General features: G+C 42.5%; 1 protein-coding gene across 6 annotated transcripts in view; it reads left to right on the top strand.

Moving 5' to 3' along the window:
- Nucleotides 1-18,926, top strand: part of LOC138246189 (scavenger receptor cysteine-rich domain-containing group B protein-like) — a 390,419-nt gene that overhangs the window by 351,639 nt on the left and 19,854 nt on the right. For all 6 annotated transcript variants that reach the window (XM_069200523.1, XM_069200520.1, XM_069200524.1 and 3 more), the window contains 2 exons: nucleotides 12,623-12,931; nucleotides 15,917-16,165. In XM_069200523.1, coding sequence (XP_069056624.1) covers nucleotides 12,623-12,931; nucleotides 15,917-16,165 — 558 coding nt within the window. The remainder of the gene's footprint in view (nucleotides 1-12,622; nucleotides 12,932-15,916; nucleotides 16,166-18,926) is intronic.

Here is an 18,926-nt window from a genome sequence, read left to right as displayed (position 1 = left end):
AGCATTTGGGTGATAATTGTGCAATGCAAGGATTGTGCCTAACCCAACTGTGCTAGCATCAACAACAACTTCTGTATGTAGTTTAGGATTAAAATATGCCATTTCAGTAGCATTTTTAATAGCTTGTTTGATTGTCTTATAACTTTCCTCACATACATTCTTTCCAGCAGTGAAACATTTTTTTTTGTCAACTCTATCAATGGGGCACTCACAGTGGCAAAGTCTTGTATGTACCAAGAACAGTAACTGTCCATGTCAAGGAATGATAATTCCACGTAGGCTCTCATTATCTTAATGAGACTACTGGATTTTGAGCAGCAAGATCGTCCAGGATGTGGGGGACTGAGTCTGACCCACGGTGGATGGCACTTGCCACTCCAAATCCGGGCTTTGCTCCGGTTAACTAGCAGTGGCTCATCTCTCCCGAATGGTAGAGATGATTGGGCAGCCGAGCGCATGACATTTCTGTACTTCTCAGGGAAGTCGGGGTCATTCAGGTCACAACCGGTTCTCTCATACACAGTACAGTCTCATATATAAATGACAATAAAGGCAGTGAAAGTTTTAAAGATTGGTTTAATAAAACAACTGCATTTTGGATAGCAAAGTATGAGCTGCAATAACCAGAACTACACAACACAGTAATATTAAAATAGTAACAATGAGAGTGAAGCACAAGAATAAGGCTATCATAGTGCCGCTAGATTATTCTCTCTCTAAGTTATATTTTGAGCACAGCATGTTAAGCTCTAAGCCTGCCTTTCAGGTTACCCCGGGAGGACATCAACCCTCATACCTGAGCAAAGGCCGGTAATCTGCATCAGCGTCTGCAACAGGGCATTCAGCATACAGTTGTGGTTCACTGGCTGGAATCTCCCTCTTGACGTGCACTAGGACTAGAAAGTGTTTTTATAACTAACACGCAGATGTTCTAAGAAAATGTCCCTATGTAAGGATGTGTATTTTCTACGAATGCTGGAGACTAAACTTGTACCACGTTTACCGGCAATTTACCAGACTGTAGCCTTGACTGAAGCACAGGGCGATCAAGAATGCATTATTTGAGAACACAGTGCTGAACTAAGATAAACAGTGTGATAGAAGAAATTAAAACAAGATCGTAGAAACTGGTTATTGTAAAATAACAGCGCGAAGCTGAATAAAATATATCTAGGGCAAAGTGCACAGAGGCCTAGTATGTTAAACTAACGTGCATGGAGCTATACTTAAAATGGCTACACAACAAGAATAATGTGAAAAGGTGTTTTGGGGGACTGGCATTTGACAGTACTTGCACTTTAGCTATATCTGGTACCATGCCCCCATCAGAAAAGATATGGCAAAATAATTTTTTGTCTTACTGAATTCACATTTCTCAGCATTCAACACTAAACCTCTATCAACAAGTAAAGAACACACTTGTCTGAGAGCTTTATCATGTTACTTCAGTGTAGCTCCAAAAACAAAGATGGCATTGTTACATTTGAAAGCATTCATGACACGCTGTATGATACGTCTAATAACATATTGAAAAATCTCAGCAGGTGATGACACACCGTAACTGAGTCTTTTGTATTGAAACAGCCCGATTTGTATAGCAAATGTTGTAATGTAACTGCAATTTTTCTTGAGTTACATTTGACGATATCCTTTATTTAGATCAAGGCAAAAGAAGACTTTTGCACCATTCAGTTGTGCTATCATATCAGCAACGTGCGGCTCTGGATGTCGTTCCCTTTCAATCGCCTTGTTCTCTTGATGCATAACCACACATATGCGTACAGCTCTTTCACTGTCCATTTTTGGACACTACCGCAATGGGAGAAACCCCATGACATCGGCCCAGTGGAACGTTCAATTATATCATGTTAAAGTAATGACTCAAGTTCCTTTCAAACAGTTACTTTAAACGAAATGCAATTTGTCTGTGTCTTTGAGCAACAGGACAGACATCTTCTTTAATGTGTAATTGTACTTTCATAGTCTTACGTTTTCCTAACCAATGAAATAACAAAGGGAACTGGCTTAGTATTTAATGATCAGCATTCATTTTGTAGCTCACTGAGATCAGTCTCAATGTCAGCAGCCATGCTAAAACTGAGTAAAACAGCCACTTCACAGCGTACCTTGAAGCATGTGGATGGGTACTTACACTTTTGTTTTCTTATGTTCCACTGTTGCTACAAATGAACATTTACTATTCAAGGGTGTTGATGCAGCCCATGTATACACTTTAGTCTTCAATGGCTTTAGCCGTGGCAATGGAGATAGTTCATTATATTTCTCCTCAGGCACCGTATTTATCCATGCATCACTGTCGATGACGAAAGGTTTGGAACATCCATTTATTTTCATCATAATCTTCAGACAATGTTTGAATGACCTTAGTAATTTGTCATGTTGACTTTTCTTTAACTGGAACTTTATATTACTTTCGGCCAGTCCAACATGTGCACATTTTTCTGAGGCAAACATCGGCATTGCACAATCATCTTCTTTACTTTCCCTTGATACTGATACTGACAAACATTGTGACAATGATTTAGATGACAATCAACTTTGTTTGGTGTCAATTTGTTTTAACTGATGTTGTCGCTTGGCTTTGTGTTCATGTGTTGAACCTTGTTTCTAGAACCTTTTGGTCAGCATTTTGTCATCTCTTCGTGACACACTTACTTTTTCCTTCGCCTTGTAAACTGTTACACATGCATATCTGTCCAAAACATGACATTTACCTTAATGTGGAAACAACAATCCACACCAGAAATACAACTTATTTTTCTTTGGAGACATCACCTTGTGCCCTTCATTTTTGTCTTTCTGCATGCTTTTCATATTCATGAATGACTCACTTTGGGGATCTTCGGCATCCATGTACCCAGCTTGCTGATCATCACACTCTTCAGCTCTAGCAGCCATGAGAATTTGCTCAAAACTAAGGCCCAGATTTACAAGATTCTGGCCCACCAGTACTGATGCACCACCTATCTTGTGCCTCCCCACCGCACGCCACCATGGGTGCGCTGTATTTACATTACGGCGCACCATGGCGCACATTAGGCCGATAACATCAAAATTGTTGACACTACTGTGGCGCTTTGCTCCACTAGCATCAAAAAGTCTGATGCTAGTGGACCAAAGTGCAAGGAGGAACCTTGATTGCAATGGGTTGGTCCTTTTAACATCTGCTTTGAGCTTTGTCGGTTTCTATACTCAGTTTTTACGGGTCCCCTTGTGTCACCCTTGCATATATTATGCCTGGTGCATGCATAATGTGGTGCAAGGTGTTGCAAAGTGTGCAATGCATGCATTGTGCCACTTTGTAAATGTGGTGCTGCTATTTTTACCTTGCTGACCCACATTAGTGTACAAATAATTACGCTAATGTGGAGCAAGGAAGCGCTAGGGCCTTGTAAATCTGGCCCTAAGATTCTCTCTCAGCATTCATCATCTGAGTGAGTCTGACAGGCATTCATCAAAAACTCTGAAATGTATTGCTTCTTCACCATTGAATCCATTACACCTGCAGTGTTTGATGAGTGTATCCAGTCTCTCAACAAATTTGTCTCTGCTTTCACCAACTCTTTGTCATTCTTGACTTCGTAACCAATATTCAGCGTTGGATTGAACATGAGATTTAAAGCTTCTTTGTCTCTATTCAAGTAGTCCAACTATCACCAACATTTTGCCTTTGGCAGCATCGAATGTTGGTGGCGGTGTTAGGAAGGTGGCAGCATTTTAACTGTTCACAGGGTTTGCTCTCGCCCTTCAGTGTGTGATTCCACCCCAGTCCTAAGGAATGTCAGCAATGCACATCTCCTGTCTGGGTGATGCATTCCTCACCCCTGCAGCCTTTCCAGGGCCTGGACATTTCCAAAATGGAAAGAACAGCCTTCATGTTATGTACCAACACAAGCACATACATGCAACCCAGCACATACACACAAATATCACGCTGTATCCAGTGCTACACGCAAACCATTGATGCCAAGAGTGATTTAGGTACACAGCCACAGAACTTTACACAATTGGGCTAGTAGTCCGCACTCCAGTGGCACAGGTAAAAAGTTGAGTTCACATTACTGACTCTACTGAGCACAAAATGGGTATGCTGCCACCACTGCACTTGTTGCACTTGACTCCAAGTATCCATCTACTTTCACAACAGTAGCATTGGTGCAGCTCCCACCCCAACAGTCTAAGCAGAACTCATTCTCATGAATTAGGCCTATGTCATGGTGCACATGTATTCACGTTCACTCATGAACACAAATCAGTAAATCAGAGATCAAGATATTCATGCAGCTGTCACACTCAAGAAAGAGGTACTTTTCTGTCACTATACTGAGAATTTTTCTGTCTGAACAGTAACATATAACCTCTTAGGCAGAATCCCAGTCAAGCCCTTTCCAACCACCTCTCTCATCTTATGCCTCAGCAGTAACATTGAGTGCAATATTAAATATGTTATTGTGCCCTGCTATTTGGCAGTGCTAACCTTTCTCTCAAAGTGCTCCTCTGCTACATTACTCCAAGAAGTTGATATGGATAGATACTCAAATGAGTTTTAGTAGTATAATCTTTTTTATTATAGTATCTTCCATCCAATACAGAGACCCCATCCATCAAGTGTCTGACCGCTCGAGCCGCTCTAATGCAATCCCTATCTTTTGAACATAAACATTCCTGTTTTGGAGTGAACAGCAACAAACACTCTAAGATATGTCTGTCAACATTAGAATGTCAGCACAACACACTGGGTGCTATGTCTTACTATTTCTTGCAACATAACATCTTACTAATACGTTGTAAGGGATAGCGATCTGCCACAATAGCCTTGTTCAACTCTCTCGGATCCACTCATAGTCCCATCTCTCCATTTGCCTTTCGAGCCATGACCAGAGGTGACACCCATACTCAGGCTTCAATTTCTTGAATCACACCACCCTAAGCAGCTTCTCCAACTCCTTCTTCATAGCATCTTTAATCATCATTGGAACATTTCTCACTTTACCAACTTTTGGACTCACAACAGGTCTAAGTTTTATGCAATGCACATCATTTTAGGTGACATAGCTCTTTCCTAAAGGCTTCTGTAAACTTGTTTACATTGTAAAGTTTTTCAGATCTTTCACACTCATTCAATCCCATTATACCATCCCTAGCAACCCAATTTTCTTCCACCCTCACAGAAGGTGTTTCATTTGGATCAAGGTAAACTGACAAGTAATTTTGATGAATCCAGCTGAGAAATGAATCACCCTTCACTGACACATACTTTTTTGTTAGAACGATTCTACCCTGTAATTCTACAGTGGCCCAAAATAACCCATTAACTTGATGGGTTGCCCTGGATACTTTTAGGTTTAGTATCTGGTTTCATCAATTTTACTGACTTTATTAGCTTTTCTTGAAAGAATTTCCTCAGTATTTGGGTTATCTTAGCACCTGAATCAAATAATACACTCACATGCGGCCCATTGAGCTACACTTTTTTTTATATTTAATTTGCAAAACAAATTCATTACACTCATCATCAGGGTCTCACAATACTTCAATCACTTTTTTCTTAATTTTTTTCAGATCTACAGCACTCTTTAAAATTTGCTACATTTCCCATATTACCACAACTAAAACATTTAATTTGAGGTTTCTTTGTGACCTTCAATTCTTGTTTTCTCCTAGCAAAAGTTGTACCTTTAGTTTTTTCCTCAGTGAGCTTATGATTACGAATGATCTCCACACATGCTTGTGAATGCTCACATGACTTCGCAGTGGTTACCACTTCATTAGGAGTGGGTTTATCTTTTAACCACAAAGCCTTCCTTGCTTTATCTAAGACACAACCTAACATGAATTGGTCAGGCAACCTCTTATCATTGTTGATCCAAAATTAAAGGTTGAAGCAAGTTTCATTAGACTAGAAATATAAGCTTTTACAGACTCCCCAAATTTAGCATTATTCTTCCAAAATGATATGCCCTGAAACAGAGCTTAACTTTGGTAAATAGTGTAAATCAAGTTTTGTAAGACAAATTTCATATTCATTAGCCTATTTGCCTCTTATGCAGATAACTCAGGTAAGTGTTTGAATACTTCTTGTCCCTCAGCCCCCAAACAATGCATGAGTAAAAACATAATCTGTCAGCAGCAAGAGAGGTACCACATACTACAGCATATTGGATGAAAACCCTTTTCCGCCTCTGCCAACATTTTGTTGATTCACCAGGAGAGGAAAGGAAAAATGGAGGTGCAGTAATGTTTTGCATTTTAACCTGTTAGATATGGAATAATACTTAACCACAGTGGCTTCACACACGGGCAGGCAGATGAACATGGCCATGCACAGTGCTTCATAGGCAGAAAATCAAAGAGAAAGAAAATGAGCACTGTGAGAGTAATGTCTAGAGTGCACTCATCCTGCTTCTCACACAGCGTACTGCTGGGTCCCATTGTGTGCTCGCACCGAAATTGAGGTTTGCCACATGAAGGGGATAAGTAATGGAAATTGACTCAACCACAAGTGTTAAATACTTATCATATTTACCAAATTAAAGCACAGGAAAGAGTTTCCTTGTTTCATAGTTCCTCCATAGCTCTTCATCTCTTCAAAGTAGATTTTAAGGTCTCTTTTCCACTGTTGTATACAACACCTGAGCGTTGTTGTTGTATATAAGAGTATATGATTGCGAACCTGAGGAAGTTTGTGAAATTATTATCACAATATGTTTTAAGTTAAGGGTTTTACACCTGAAAGTAGATTTCTTTGTATCCTAAAACAGCCAACACAGTTCACTTGCTAGGATAATACAACCAAATGTATTAACAGGGCAAAGTATAAATGACACTGAAGGCACTGCTGCATAATACTAACTTTTTCGCAAATGGCTTCTAACTGTTAATATTAGCTTTTCAAGGAATAGGAATAAACCTGTCCACCATTATCTGTTCTACCAGCAATTTGGCCTCATCTAGATCTTATTTAGTATTGAAATGTCAGCATCAACACAGCTGACGTTACTGCCAGAGTTGTTGCCTAGTGTGAAACTTTCAAGCACCCTAGTGTACAAATATGGAAATGTAATCACCAGCAACTCTCTGGGAGCAGTCCACGTGTGTCAGATGTATGGATAGCAGTATGCACACCTAGTGATTGTGCACATCTCTGATGTATACACAACAGAATTATACACAGTGTATTGCTCGAGTAACCCCACAACAAGATCCTGCAAGTAAGAGGACTTTCATGCACAACAATTGCATAATAGCTAGATGATACGTTTCAGAAACACATGCATCACTTTTATTGTGGGAAAGTTCTCCACACTTATGAAGCTTCCTTCAATTCACTATCATATTGCCTCTGTCTTCCAAACATGTCCTTCTTTTCAACAGGCAAATGTTGCAATGCGTCTCATGGCAGCAACATCCATGCACATGGAAGCTATAAAATAGGTCCTTGAATAACTCCAATGAGCCTGTTTTTAGGCTGCATTGTTCCTCAACCAAAGACATATTCAAACAAAACTCCATTGAGGTAGCAATGAGTCTAGTAACTCTCGGTCCCAACAGCACATGTGGGGAGTCACATCCTTAGTATCTCAACAACCAGACCCTACTATACTCACTGCTACATCAAGAGGTCAACCATAAAGAGGTTTATAGTTTTAACACATTCATCTGTTTACCTCCTTCCAAGTTAAGTAGTGACCTGTGAGAAAATGCCTCTTTTGAACCGTCATCCCGATTTTTGTAATGGATGGTGTTGTTTTTTGGACTCTGCACACTGGATCCTGCTAAACGGGCCACAGTGCATGTGCTCTGAGCCCTAATAACTTGTTAGAGTGGTTAAAAACCCTAAATGACACACTGTGGGGGTCATTCCTACATAGGCGGGCGGCAGGCCATTCTGACTTTCCCGCTGGACCGGCGGGCGCCCGCCAAGGGCCTGCAACACTGAAGCCGGCTCCGAATAGAGCCGGCGGTGTTGCAGGTGTGCGATGGGTGCAGTTGCACCCATCGCGATTTTCACCGTCTGCTATGCAGACAGTGAAAATCATGCTGGGGCCCTGTTAGGGGGCCCCACGACACCCGTTCCCGCCATCCTGTTCCTGGCGGTAAAAACCGCCAGAAACAGGCTGGCGGGAAGGGGGTCGGAATCCCCATGGCGGCGCTGCAAGCAGCGCCGCCATGGAGGATTCGCCCAACCGGGGTTAATCCGGCGGGAAACCGCCGGACCCGGTTTTCCGACCGCGGCTTTACAGCCACGGTCGGAATGGGCAGGGAAGCACCGCCAGCCTGTAGGTGGTGCTTCCGTCATTTTAGCCCTGGCGGTCGCGGACCGCCAGGGTTACACTGACCCCCTAAGTCTCTAGTATATGGTACCCCGAGCAAACATGGCCTATAATTTAAAATGTCACTAGTGGCCTGATGGACTTATTGTATCACCACTAAAGTGACCATGTACAACATGACCCAAGGCTTGCCACTCCAGCCTAAGTGTGCAGTTTTAAACCGCCAATTTCACCTGTCAAAATAATCCTTTTTGCAGGTGTAAACCTTCCAATGTATTGCTTATAAGTCACCCCTTAAGTAAGCCCTAATTGCCCAAAGTACAGGGTGCATAGTGATTAAAAAGTAGGACATGTGTTTTACAGGACCAGGCAGTGAAAAATCTCTGAAATGATTGTTCACTGTGGCATGACTGTCTGTCCCATAAAAAAAGCACTGGGTAACATCATAACACCTTATAGTGCATAATTTCATATTGCGACTAGCTGGAAAAATTATTCAAGGACTTGTTTTAATGATAATTTAAAATCTGGACTAATTATCAAGCCAAATTTTAAATTACAGTTTTAAAAATGCCACTTTTAGGGGTAGTTGTCATTTTCCTGTCTAAGTCAAAGGAGCCATTTTGCCAGTGTTCAGTGTCACCGGACTGCTAATGTCTCTCATGTGGTGAGATATGTATTACTCCCAGACAGTGGACAAAGGACTTGGTTATTGGGAGATGCTATTCCCCCTGACATGATGGCCATCTCAAACGGTATCTGCTCTGTCATACGCGAGGTAGCTCACATGTAGGACTGCCCTTTTAGCTGTGCTGCTGGCCACACAGGCACCAACCCCAGTGGGAAAGGGGCTGCCCCAGAACTCGTTTTGAGTGACAACAAAAACACATGGGCTATGCCCATTAACAGAGTCACACCTTCAGGTGGGCACATGGAACTCTGCACAAGGGAAGACAGGATCTGACACGTTGGTTTTAGGTAGAGAGGAGCACTGTGAAATAGATTACTTTAAAACACATAGGAAGTGTTGCAAAAGTGGGTAGGGAACCCTTAGGAACTTTTACCTCATTGTTTAGGGAGTGGCTAGGGGTCTCCACTACCCACAGGCTGGCCATTGGCTGCATTTGGCACGCTCACTGGCCCCTTCAGAATACATCTGGACCTGTGGAAGACAAAAGAAGTGCATTTGCTGCTGAACCTCTGAAGAGAGGCCCCCAGGACAGGACCTGCTCCCACTTGTACCAATGAATGAGAAGTGGACTACATGTGTCAGCTGGCTGACCTACTAAGCTACAGGGACACAAAAGCTGAAGATTCCTGAAGAATCCATCTGGCTAGTTACACTGGACCTGCCCTGGGCCCTCTTAGTGGCTTCCCCTGGAGTGAGTCCTGACCCAAGGTGGTTTCCCTAATGTCCTGGGGGACTTGGATAAGTGTCAAAGTGCATACCTCCAGCCTAACACAAAAAGCTGAAATTTAAAGACATTTTCAAGGATTTTTACTTTAATGCTAAATCAATCCAATGAAGGTGCATTGCTGCTGGTCCGAAGATTCACGGATAAGACATCTGGCCTCACAGAGCTCTGTTCTGCTACAGCTAGCAGCCTTGTCCCACTGCAGAAATCCAAGCTCCAAAAAAGTTTCTACGTTCAGAGGTAGAAATCTTTAGCGGCGAGGTGCCAGAAGTACTTGGCTGATGAAGGACTTTACTTGGGTATGAATGTTTATTCTCTCCTGCTCAGACCTTTCCATGCCAAAAGTCATAGGGGGTTATTACAACTTTGGAGGAGGTGCTAATCCGTCCCAAATGTGACATATATACCACCAGCCGTATTACGAGTTCCATAGGATATAATGGACTCGTAATACGGCTGGTGGTAAATCCGTCACTTTACCGTCACTTTTGGGACGGATTAACACCTCCTCCAAAGTTGTAATAACCCCCATAGTCTTCACCTGGAATTAATCCAATGGCTTTCCAGCATTGTGGAACCCATCTCAGCCAGAGCCGCTCAGGATCTTTGACTTCTATTTCTGAGACTAAGTCAAAAACTAAAACTTCTGACTGGGTCGCACCTGGTCTCTGTATCGGACCTGCGCTCCATCACGTCAGCCTTAAATTTTTGACTTTTTGACTTTGACCTGGTCTAAAACATCCAGTTGTCCACAGTTGATGCTTTGTGATTTTTTGGCACTATAACATAATTCAAATGTTAAACACAGTTCCCCTTGTTGGATTATTATTGTTATGGTGTCTATTTGTTCATTAACATTTCTCTATTTTTATAAATTGGAGTGGTATTTTTACTGTGTAATGTTTTTACTTTTTAACTATTTATGTTAATGATAAATGCTTAACAAATGTCTCCTAAATTAAACCTGCCTCCTCTATGCTACAGCCATCAAAGGTTTTGCTCAAGTTTAAATTAATGGATTTAGCAGGACCTTGTAAAGAATTGTGAAATTATTATGAGGCCTGGACGGAGTTCCCAGAGTCTGACAGCTTTCTTTCGCTGCGCTAGGGTAGACAGTAAAAGCTGTCAGGTCTGCTGTGCACTGTCCTGCCCCATGTGCAGGCCGGTGCACAAGAGACTTTAAACAACAGCTTTCACTGCCTACGGCCCTGGCTGACTTCAGGCCAGGGCCATAGGCAGCGAAAGCTGCCAGGCCTGTTGTGCACCGGCTTGCCCCATGTGCACTGCACACGGGACAGGCCGGTGCACAAGAGACCTCAAACGGCAGCGTTCACTATTAACGGAAGTTCACTTTTAAATCATGTGTCCATTGACCTTATGTTAACACGTTTGATCTTCATTAGACAACGTATACAGTTTGCAAATAGGCAAACAAATGCTATTTGTCTGCTTAGCAAAGGAGTAATAGTTTCAGCCAGTGAACACAACGTTTTATTAAAAGCAGCATGTTTTTGTGTGAACACGACTGTTATTATATATTTTTTTCATGTCTATTATATTTCTTTGTAGATTTCGCAATGCTCATTAACTCGAAATCGTCTTTAAATCATATCTGTAGTTTTTGCATCCTTAGCTCTTCTACTCTCACCTGCGAATAAGGTGTCACTTTCTTAAGGAGTTCAGCCATGTGTTTTGTATTTTTTTTACATTGTACATTTCCCGTCAAAATGCATGCATTACCACTTGTGCAATGATTGTATGTACTGATATTCTCATCACTAATTATTTCTTGTGCTGCAGTACTATGTATGATTTCTGTTTTAACTTGTTACTAGCTATGTTGGAACTTAAAGTACTTTTTGTTTACTGTTTTAAGCTCCTTTACGTGTATCACCCATGTTGTTGCAGATAAGCATTGCACCAGTGTATGGGTGCTAAGCTTTGCAGCCCTAATTTTTATAGTAGCTGTGAATTTAAAAAAAAAAAACTCTTTTACAGCCTTGAAAATGTACCAAGCAGGAATGAAACACTTGTCGACTAACCTCTTGGAAGATTATTTTCTTCACTATTAAAAATACTTTGTGTTCGATCAAATCAAGATGTCTGTTGGTCTTCCTGAAGCTCAAACTAAATACATACATACTATGTGTGTGCCTATTTGCAGGTTTTATAAGTTATCTAATGAAGAACAAATGGGTAATCGTGTAGACAATGAACATATGAATTGTGTGGTTCGATCAACTGCTGATATATGTGTTTAATGGATGTCTCCCAAACACTGCGGTCAGCATTATTAGTAGCAAGGTGCGGTACAGGTGAAGCCCCCTTCATAGACTGTCTAGAGTAGCATTAAGACTTATTGTACTGAAGCGCATGACTTGTGATTATGCAACAACAACTATATTACTGCAACAATTATTAGTCAACTGTACTGGAAGTCTTGGAGTTATCTGAATACTAAAATGCAAGTCCTAAAGCGTCCTGAGTGCTGTACAGCAAATTCCTGAGGTTCCGGGATATAGAATCCTGGACATTCTTTGCTACTGAACAGTATATTCTGGAGCTTCCTGGATACTGCACAGCAAATCATGGAAGATGCTCTATACTGTGCAGCAAATCATTGTTATTATTAGGTACTATGGGCAGTTATATTGACGACAATATTGGAGCTCTGCACTTGTGCATTGTGTTTATGACAAAGCCTCAAGTGGCTGATTACATACAATGTGCACTGCTTGTGTGACAAGAAAATGGAGCAGACATGTTTGTTCCATTCCATATTACCCATCACACAAGCAAGAGAAACACTTGCTTCTCTTTTGCACTAGTACATAATGTATTTAATCAAATCATGCCTTTTTCACTCCATGACAAATAAGTGAATACTAACCACGTGCCCCTCTCTTTTTGTAGACACCTTCAGGGTCCGGCTGGCAGGTGGCACTAACGGCTGTTCGGGGCGTTTGGAAGTCTACTATGACCAGCAGTGGGGCACAGTTTGCAAAGATGGTTGGAATGTTCTCGATGCTCAAGTTGTTTGCCAAGAGCTGGGCTGCGGATCTGTGGTGGCCTTTTCGATATTTTTTGGGCAAGGATTCGGACCAATTTGGACAGATGCATTTTCCTGTTACGGGTATGAAGCATCCCTGAGTCAGTGCAACACAGAGCGCTGGGGACGTCATGACTGTGACCACAGGGAAGATGTGGGAATCATTTGCAATGGTGAGTACTCCATGTAGTCTGTTTGATACCTTGTGTTTTACTAATCGGCACTGATATTTTCATCATGGAAACAACAGCAGGAATAAACACCAGTCACTCATGTCAATTAAAACTCTCCTCCATACTTTGTGGTGAGACAATAGACTGATATGAAGTAATAGGTTCCCATCCTGTGCCAAAAACATAGAGGTTCCTATTAGATTTTGAGGTAGTAGGGCAGCAAGCGCCAGAGGGTTAAGGATAGTAAATAATGTGCGGTCCTGCCAAACCTTTCGTTCATGAATGTCAAATGCAAATATGTTGTGAGAGACCAATTGAAAGTGGTTGAGGAAAACAAACAAGTGGTTGGCTGGCAATGTGGGGAAATGTTACTTAGGTTGTCAGCACTATGAAAAATAGAGCTTTTTGGCCAATGTAGTGTGAACTGTGTTTCCCACAGCAGTCTACGATGGTTGAAGGTTTTTTAGGCAACTGCATTTATTTGGGAGCAGACTGATTGAAACGGAAGACTTTTCTTTGATAAAGTCTTTCCTAATGCATCCGGCCTTGGTTATGTAAGAGGCACTTCCCAACCTAATATTGTGGCTAGATTGTTTGTGAATCTGGGGTACAACTCAGTGCAATTGATATGCATGTGGAAACCAGTGTTGCTCGTGACTAAAATGTAGTGCAACGGTACCATGTATGCCTTGACAAAAGATGCACATAGAACCCCAAATGTGATGTCCATGACAGTGGAAAGAAGAGAACACAGCCTGTCCTGGGGTCCCGTTCTCACTGCGCAGCTGCATTCAAGCTAGCCTGGCTGACGAGGAGTGATACTCCGAAACTGGCCCCAGGATGCTTGTTTCCGATCCACGGGGTCCTTGGCCTGGCAGTTCAGGCTGGACTGTTTCCATAGGGAACAGAGTCAAGACTGATTTGCATATGGCTGAGCCCAAACTGGGGCGGTATGGTGGGCACAGAAATTGTGGATTAAATCCAGATTTTGTGACTACGGGTGAATGTTTACCTTATTCAGCATTCTGTCCATCTCTGTCCTTTTTGTCTATATCTGGGAATGGTAGTTTTTTTTTTTCACTGGGCTTTAGGCTATCCAAAATGCTGCAGTTAGACTCATATGTAATAGCGCCCAAAACAGCTCAGCATCGCTCTGTTTACATAATCCTCGCTGGCTGCCAGTTGCAAGAGGGCCAAACGTAAGATGTCATTCTATGTCCGCAAAGCACTTTACAATACTGGCCCAGTCATTTTACGTAGCTGAGTGGATTACTAGAGGCTCTGTGGTCTGTCAAATTAGCATTGGTTAAGGCCAAATGTTTTAAAAAAACAGAATGGGTGGTTGTTCTTTCACTCATGTGGGAGCTGCTCATTGGAACTTACTACCTGCTGATCATCGTTCATTGTCTGACTTCAGTCCAATCCAGGTTTGGGAAGAGATTAAAGACCTGGCTATTTTACTTATAAACGTTTGTGAATTGGCCAAAGGGTTTAAAGTTAGCTAGCACCGTGATATCCCTGTGGGGATAAGTGTTACACTTTAGAAATAGTTTAAATGAATACATGCATGGCTTGAAAGATAACAAGGCTGATGGAAAAATGAGTTGGACAAATGTTTGCCAAGAATGTGGGATTCTATTCATGATGAAGTCCATCACCTCACTGCTGAGGGATTGTTAAGAAACTGTGAAGATGGGATGTTGATTGTGCATAATCATCCTTTTTGCCTACACGTTGACTCTGCCAAGTTTCTAAATTGCAATGTGTTGGAATGCTAAGTTTATTTTCTTGCCTGTGTCCCCACTGTCAATACATTACCACAATTATAGGACCACATCCTTTTTAACATCTTTTTAACAATTGCAAATATAATTCATTTTATGTTCAACATTATTGCGTTATTCGATTTTATTGAATCTCTTAATAAATTGGAATATTATTGTGTTGTAAATTTATCCAGATCAAGTAAGATATTTAAGATATTGATATATGAGAGACAGCTATCATTACTTTATGGATGTCATTCTACATCTGATTTACACCAAGTAAACCCTTATTGCACTACAGTTGCGGCCCGTCCTTTAGGGCGGAGGTTCCACGCCCCCCACCTTTTGTCCCTCATGAAGAGTGTCTGTCAGGCTGAACAAAGGCCAGCCTGACAGACACTCTTCATTTTCAGCTCAGACAGCCAGTAGTGAGACATGCGCGATTTGCGCAGACTCCTGGCTGCCTGAGCTGAACTATGCTGGGGTGAAGAGGTCTCAGCTCTAATGGGCGTGACCTCCTCGGCTCAGCAAAGGTGCCTCAAGGCCCTCCCCTGGGTGACGAGGAACGCGTCACCCATTGACTTCGACCTGGGTGCTTCAGGTTTAAGCCCTGAAGCACCCAGGGCGAGTGTCAATCAGTGACACTTCGTCACAGAGTGGGGTGGGGTCAGCTGTCTCACTGACCCCATCCCACTCTGTGACGAGGCTGGGACTGCTGCCTTCCCTCACTGGCTGACCAAAGGCAGCAGTCCCATCCCTCCTGGGACCTGGAGGCTGAAGGTAAGTGTGTGTGATGTTTTAAATTGAATGTTTGGTGCGTGCATGCATGTTTGAGTGCTTTGAGTATTGTTAATGGATGTGTGTGCAAGCGTGCATGTGTGTGTGAAAGAATGAGTGTGTGTGATGTTTTAAAATGAATGTTTGGTGCATGCGTGCATGTTTGAATGTTATGAGTGTTAATGGATGTGCATGCATGCGTCTGTGAAAGAATGAGTGTGTGTGTGATGTTTTAAAATGATAGTTTGGTTCATACGTGTGTGCATGTTTGAATGGTATGAGTGGTGTTAATTGATGTGCGTACATGTCTGTGTGTGAAAAAATTAGTGTGTGTGTGTGCTTCCCGCCTGTCCCCCTCCCTCCTAAATCTGCCGGGCGCCACTGTTGCACTATGTATCTTTCAAGGTGAAATGTGATATGAAAATATACTTTTATTTTACAGTGCTCTCACGGAAGCAACCTCTAAATTCCACGGTTCCCGAACAATCTGGACAGACTACATTTATCACAGAACCACAAACTGCCTTGGCTGACCATTCGTTGGTGAACGTCTCGCACCAGACATCCACAACACCTTTAGTCAGTCGAGCCTCCAAACACGCCACAACTGTTTCTCCAGATTACCCCTCCAGGGAACTTCAAAAAACACAGACTTCTGAGCCTACGGTCACCAGTACTGCTCCTCAATCAGGTATTTGCAAGCCACTGTCTATAGATGTCTCCAATTCTATGCCTACAGATGTCTTGATTTTTCCACCATGCTTCTCCAATCATTTCCACCCGTCAGCCTCCCGGAATGTCTCACTCTTTATTTCTAGATGTCTCCAGTTTTACAGCTATTGACGTCTGTCATGTTTGCAGATATTAACTTTACGCAACTTCTAGTTCTTTCCACTGCCTTCAGCCTCAAAATTTCCTTACCGTGCAGCCCATGTATGTCGCCAGTTTAACCTTTTCCTCATATTAACTTAGTTATAAAAATATACAAAGTTTCCCAAGGGCAACACAATCTCATTGAAAAAAATGCATTAGCAGTAAAACATTCACAATAACAATCTTGCTTTCAGAAGGCCCTCAGAAGATAACTGTTCCATTAAATAAAAATGAACTAGTTTTCCCGCTCTTCCTACCTCGTCTTGTTAGGTTGCCTAGTCTCTATTCAGTACTATTCATGCAGTCTTCTGAATGCCAGCATGGTCAATATATGATTTGACTCATTGTTTTCAACTTGCAATGTACAGCTCTCAGATACCGTGGTGGGTGGATATTTACACTATACTGTATCACATTCATGTCAAAGTCTAGATTGCGACTTCTTTTCTATTAAGATGCAGTTTATAGGGATGTGCCTGGGTCATGTACCTGGGAAGATGGGTCCTGCATGACTTCAGATCCATGATTCCCTGCCACGGTATGTAGCGGCAGACTCACCGGTGCTGGAGCAAAAATCCGACAGGGGGGCCTCCTTGACACTAAGATGTGGCTATGTGAACCCTTGTAGACAAAACAAACAGGCTCCCAGATGAGAATGTGATTACTAGGCTGCAATGGAGCAGCCTAGATTGCAGCCCCTTGCTCTGGAGCTTCACTCGGCCCCGGCACTGAGGGAAGAAAGCTGCCACCAGCAGAGTGGGCAAGGCAGCTCTGAATAAGAGTACAATAATGTGGGAGGCATGATGGTAGTAGGTAAGGCTGCACACCATGGATAAGCTGTGACTGGGGAGGGAGATGTGTTGGAGTTGGGATGGTGACTGGACATTGAGCGGCGCTCAGGATAGCCTGAGACCCTGAGTGGTTATCGGGCTCAAGGAGTTTTAGTTAGGGAATCTAAGCCAGCCCCTTTGCCCTAAGGTGGCTTCCATCAGCCCCCCCTGACGTTTGGTCAGAAAATCTCAAAGGTAATAGAGAGTGAATAAAAGCAGCTCCAGTGTTACACAACTTGCTGACCATCCATCGCTGTTGAATTTAACAGTAGGTCTTCCCATTGGCTGCCGGGCGCAACTACTAAGAAACATCCAAAGAGGAAGGCCATTCACCCATCCATGGTACACTTTCGCTTGGCCCCTTTGTGGCAGTAGCTGGAGCAATCGAAGAGGACCCATGGAAACAGCAGCTCATCACACCTGCGTTGATAGCCCAGTACAGCACAGGACAGGCTGCAGGCGTTCAAAATACACACGTTGAAGGGGGGGTGCTCCTTGTGACTAGGGCTGCAGTCAACTAGTCAAAGGCCACTGAGGCTTCACTTCCTCAACAATAGGAGTAAGAAACCTTGGCTAACCTTTTTGCCCCTTCCTTTCCTCCGGTGATCTGCTTAGAGACGATTAACAGCACGTGAACTTTAAGCCTAGAGTGGCAGAGAACCAGACATAAACAGTTATGACAACATCATGATTACAGATCCCTCTTCCCAGTAAATGTTAGTGGATTGGGTAGGCTGTCTGTGCTGCACTGCATCATAATATGACCACATCAACAGCTAAATCTGACACCAGAACCGTTACACCCATATCACCTGCATTGGGTGTACTCAGCATTTCAACAGAAACAAAACTTGACTTCGAACATTCTCTACAGATTACACTTTTTCAAACACAAGAATGCAATCCTCCTAGCAGCTCGTCAACCAGAACCAATCATCTTCAGACATGCTATCTTGATACTCTTCCAGCATATCTCGCCATCCACTCAGAAACATGCAGAGTTTGATCAAGTCACCATTTACCTCCATCATGAAAACATTCTGTACAGGTGAGGGTTTCTCTTCCACTTCAAGGGCTCTCAGCAGGGAAAGTGTGAGGTGGCTGAGGCGAATACTATTTTGAGCTTGGCGAGTACCCTGAAGAGCCGTGGCACCTCTAGTACACCCAACACAAATAAAGCTGAAAAGAATCAGAGGCCACTACAACAGCCAGCCAAGGGCGATCGTATATAATGATCATTGGGCAATGATTAAAAAGTGCCAATTGAACATGTATTATAACATGTAAAAATGATAATGTTAATACGCTCACTAATTCTGGTTTAAAACATGCTCCATGACCCATGAAGAACTGAATCACCGACACCTTTAACCAAAGTTTTAACTCGCACCAAAGGTAAAGCATATATAAAGCATTTAGCTATTTATTAGTAAAGCCAGTATCAGTGGTGATGTCCTGGAATTAACATATACGATGATATCCTGGAATGAGGAATCATCACTGGCACAGTGCCTACCACCTACATATCTTAGAGACCAATAGAATTACTCAGAATGGATGTAAAGAGCTTCACAATTTCTTGTGCATCTGACTGCGCCTGAGACTTCTATCCCACAGCTGAAGGTGAAATTAGCTCACTTCATTGACGCATCTGGCTTCTTCATTAACTACACAAAATCTTATGAAATGGGGATGGCAACTAACATTGAAGCTACTCAAGCAATCCTTGAGCAAAATGGGTTTGCTTGT

The sequence above is a fragment of the Pleurodeles waltl genome, chromosome 7 (assembly GCF_031143425.1).
Source record: "Pleurodeles waltl isolate 20211129_DDA chromosome 7, aPleWal1.hap1.20221129, whole genome shotgun sequence".
In the NCBI taxonomy this organism is placed as follows: domain Eukaryota; kingdom Metazoa; phylum Chordata; class Amphibia; order Caudata; family Salamandridae; genus Pleurodeles; species Pleurodeles waltl.
The sequence above is the reverse complement of the archived record's forward strand: the minus strand, read 5'-3'. Positions and strand labels throughout refer to the sequence as shown.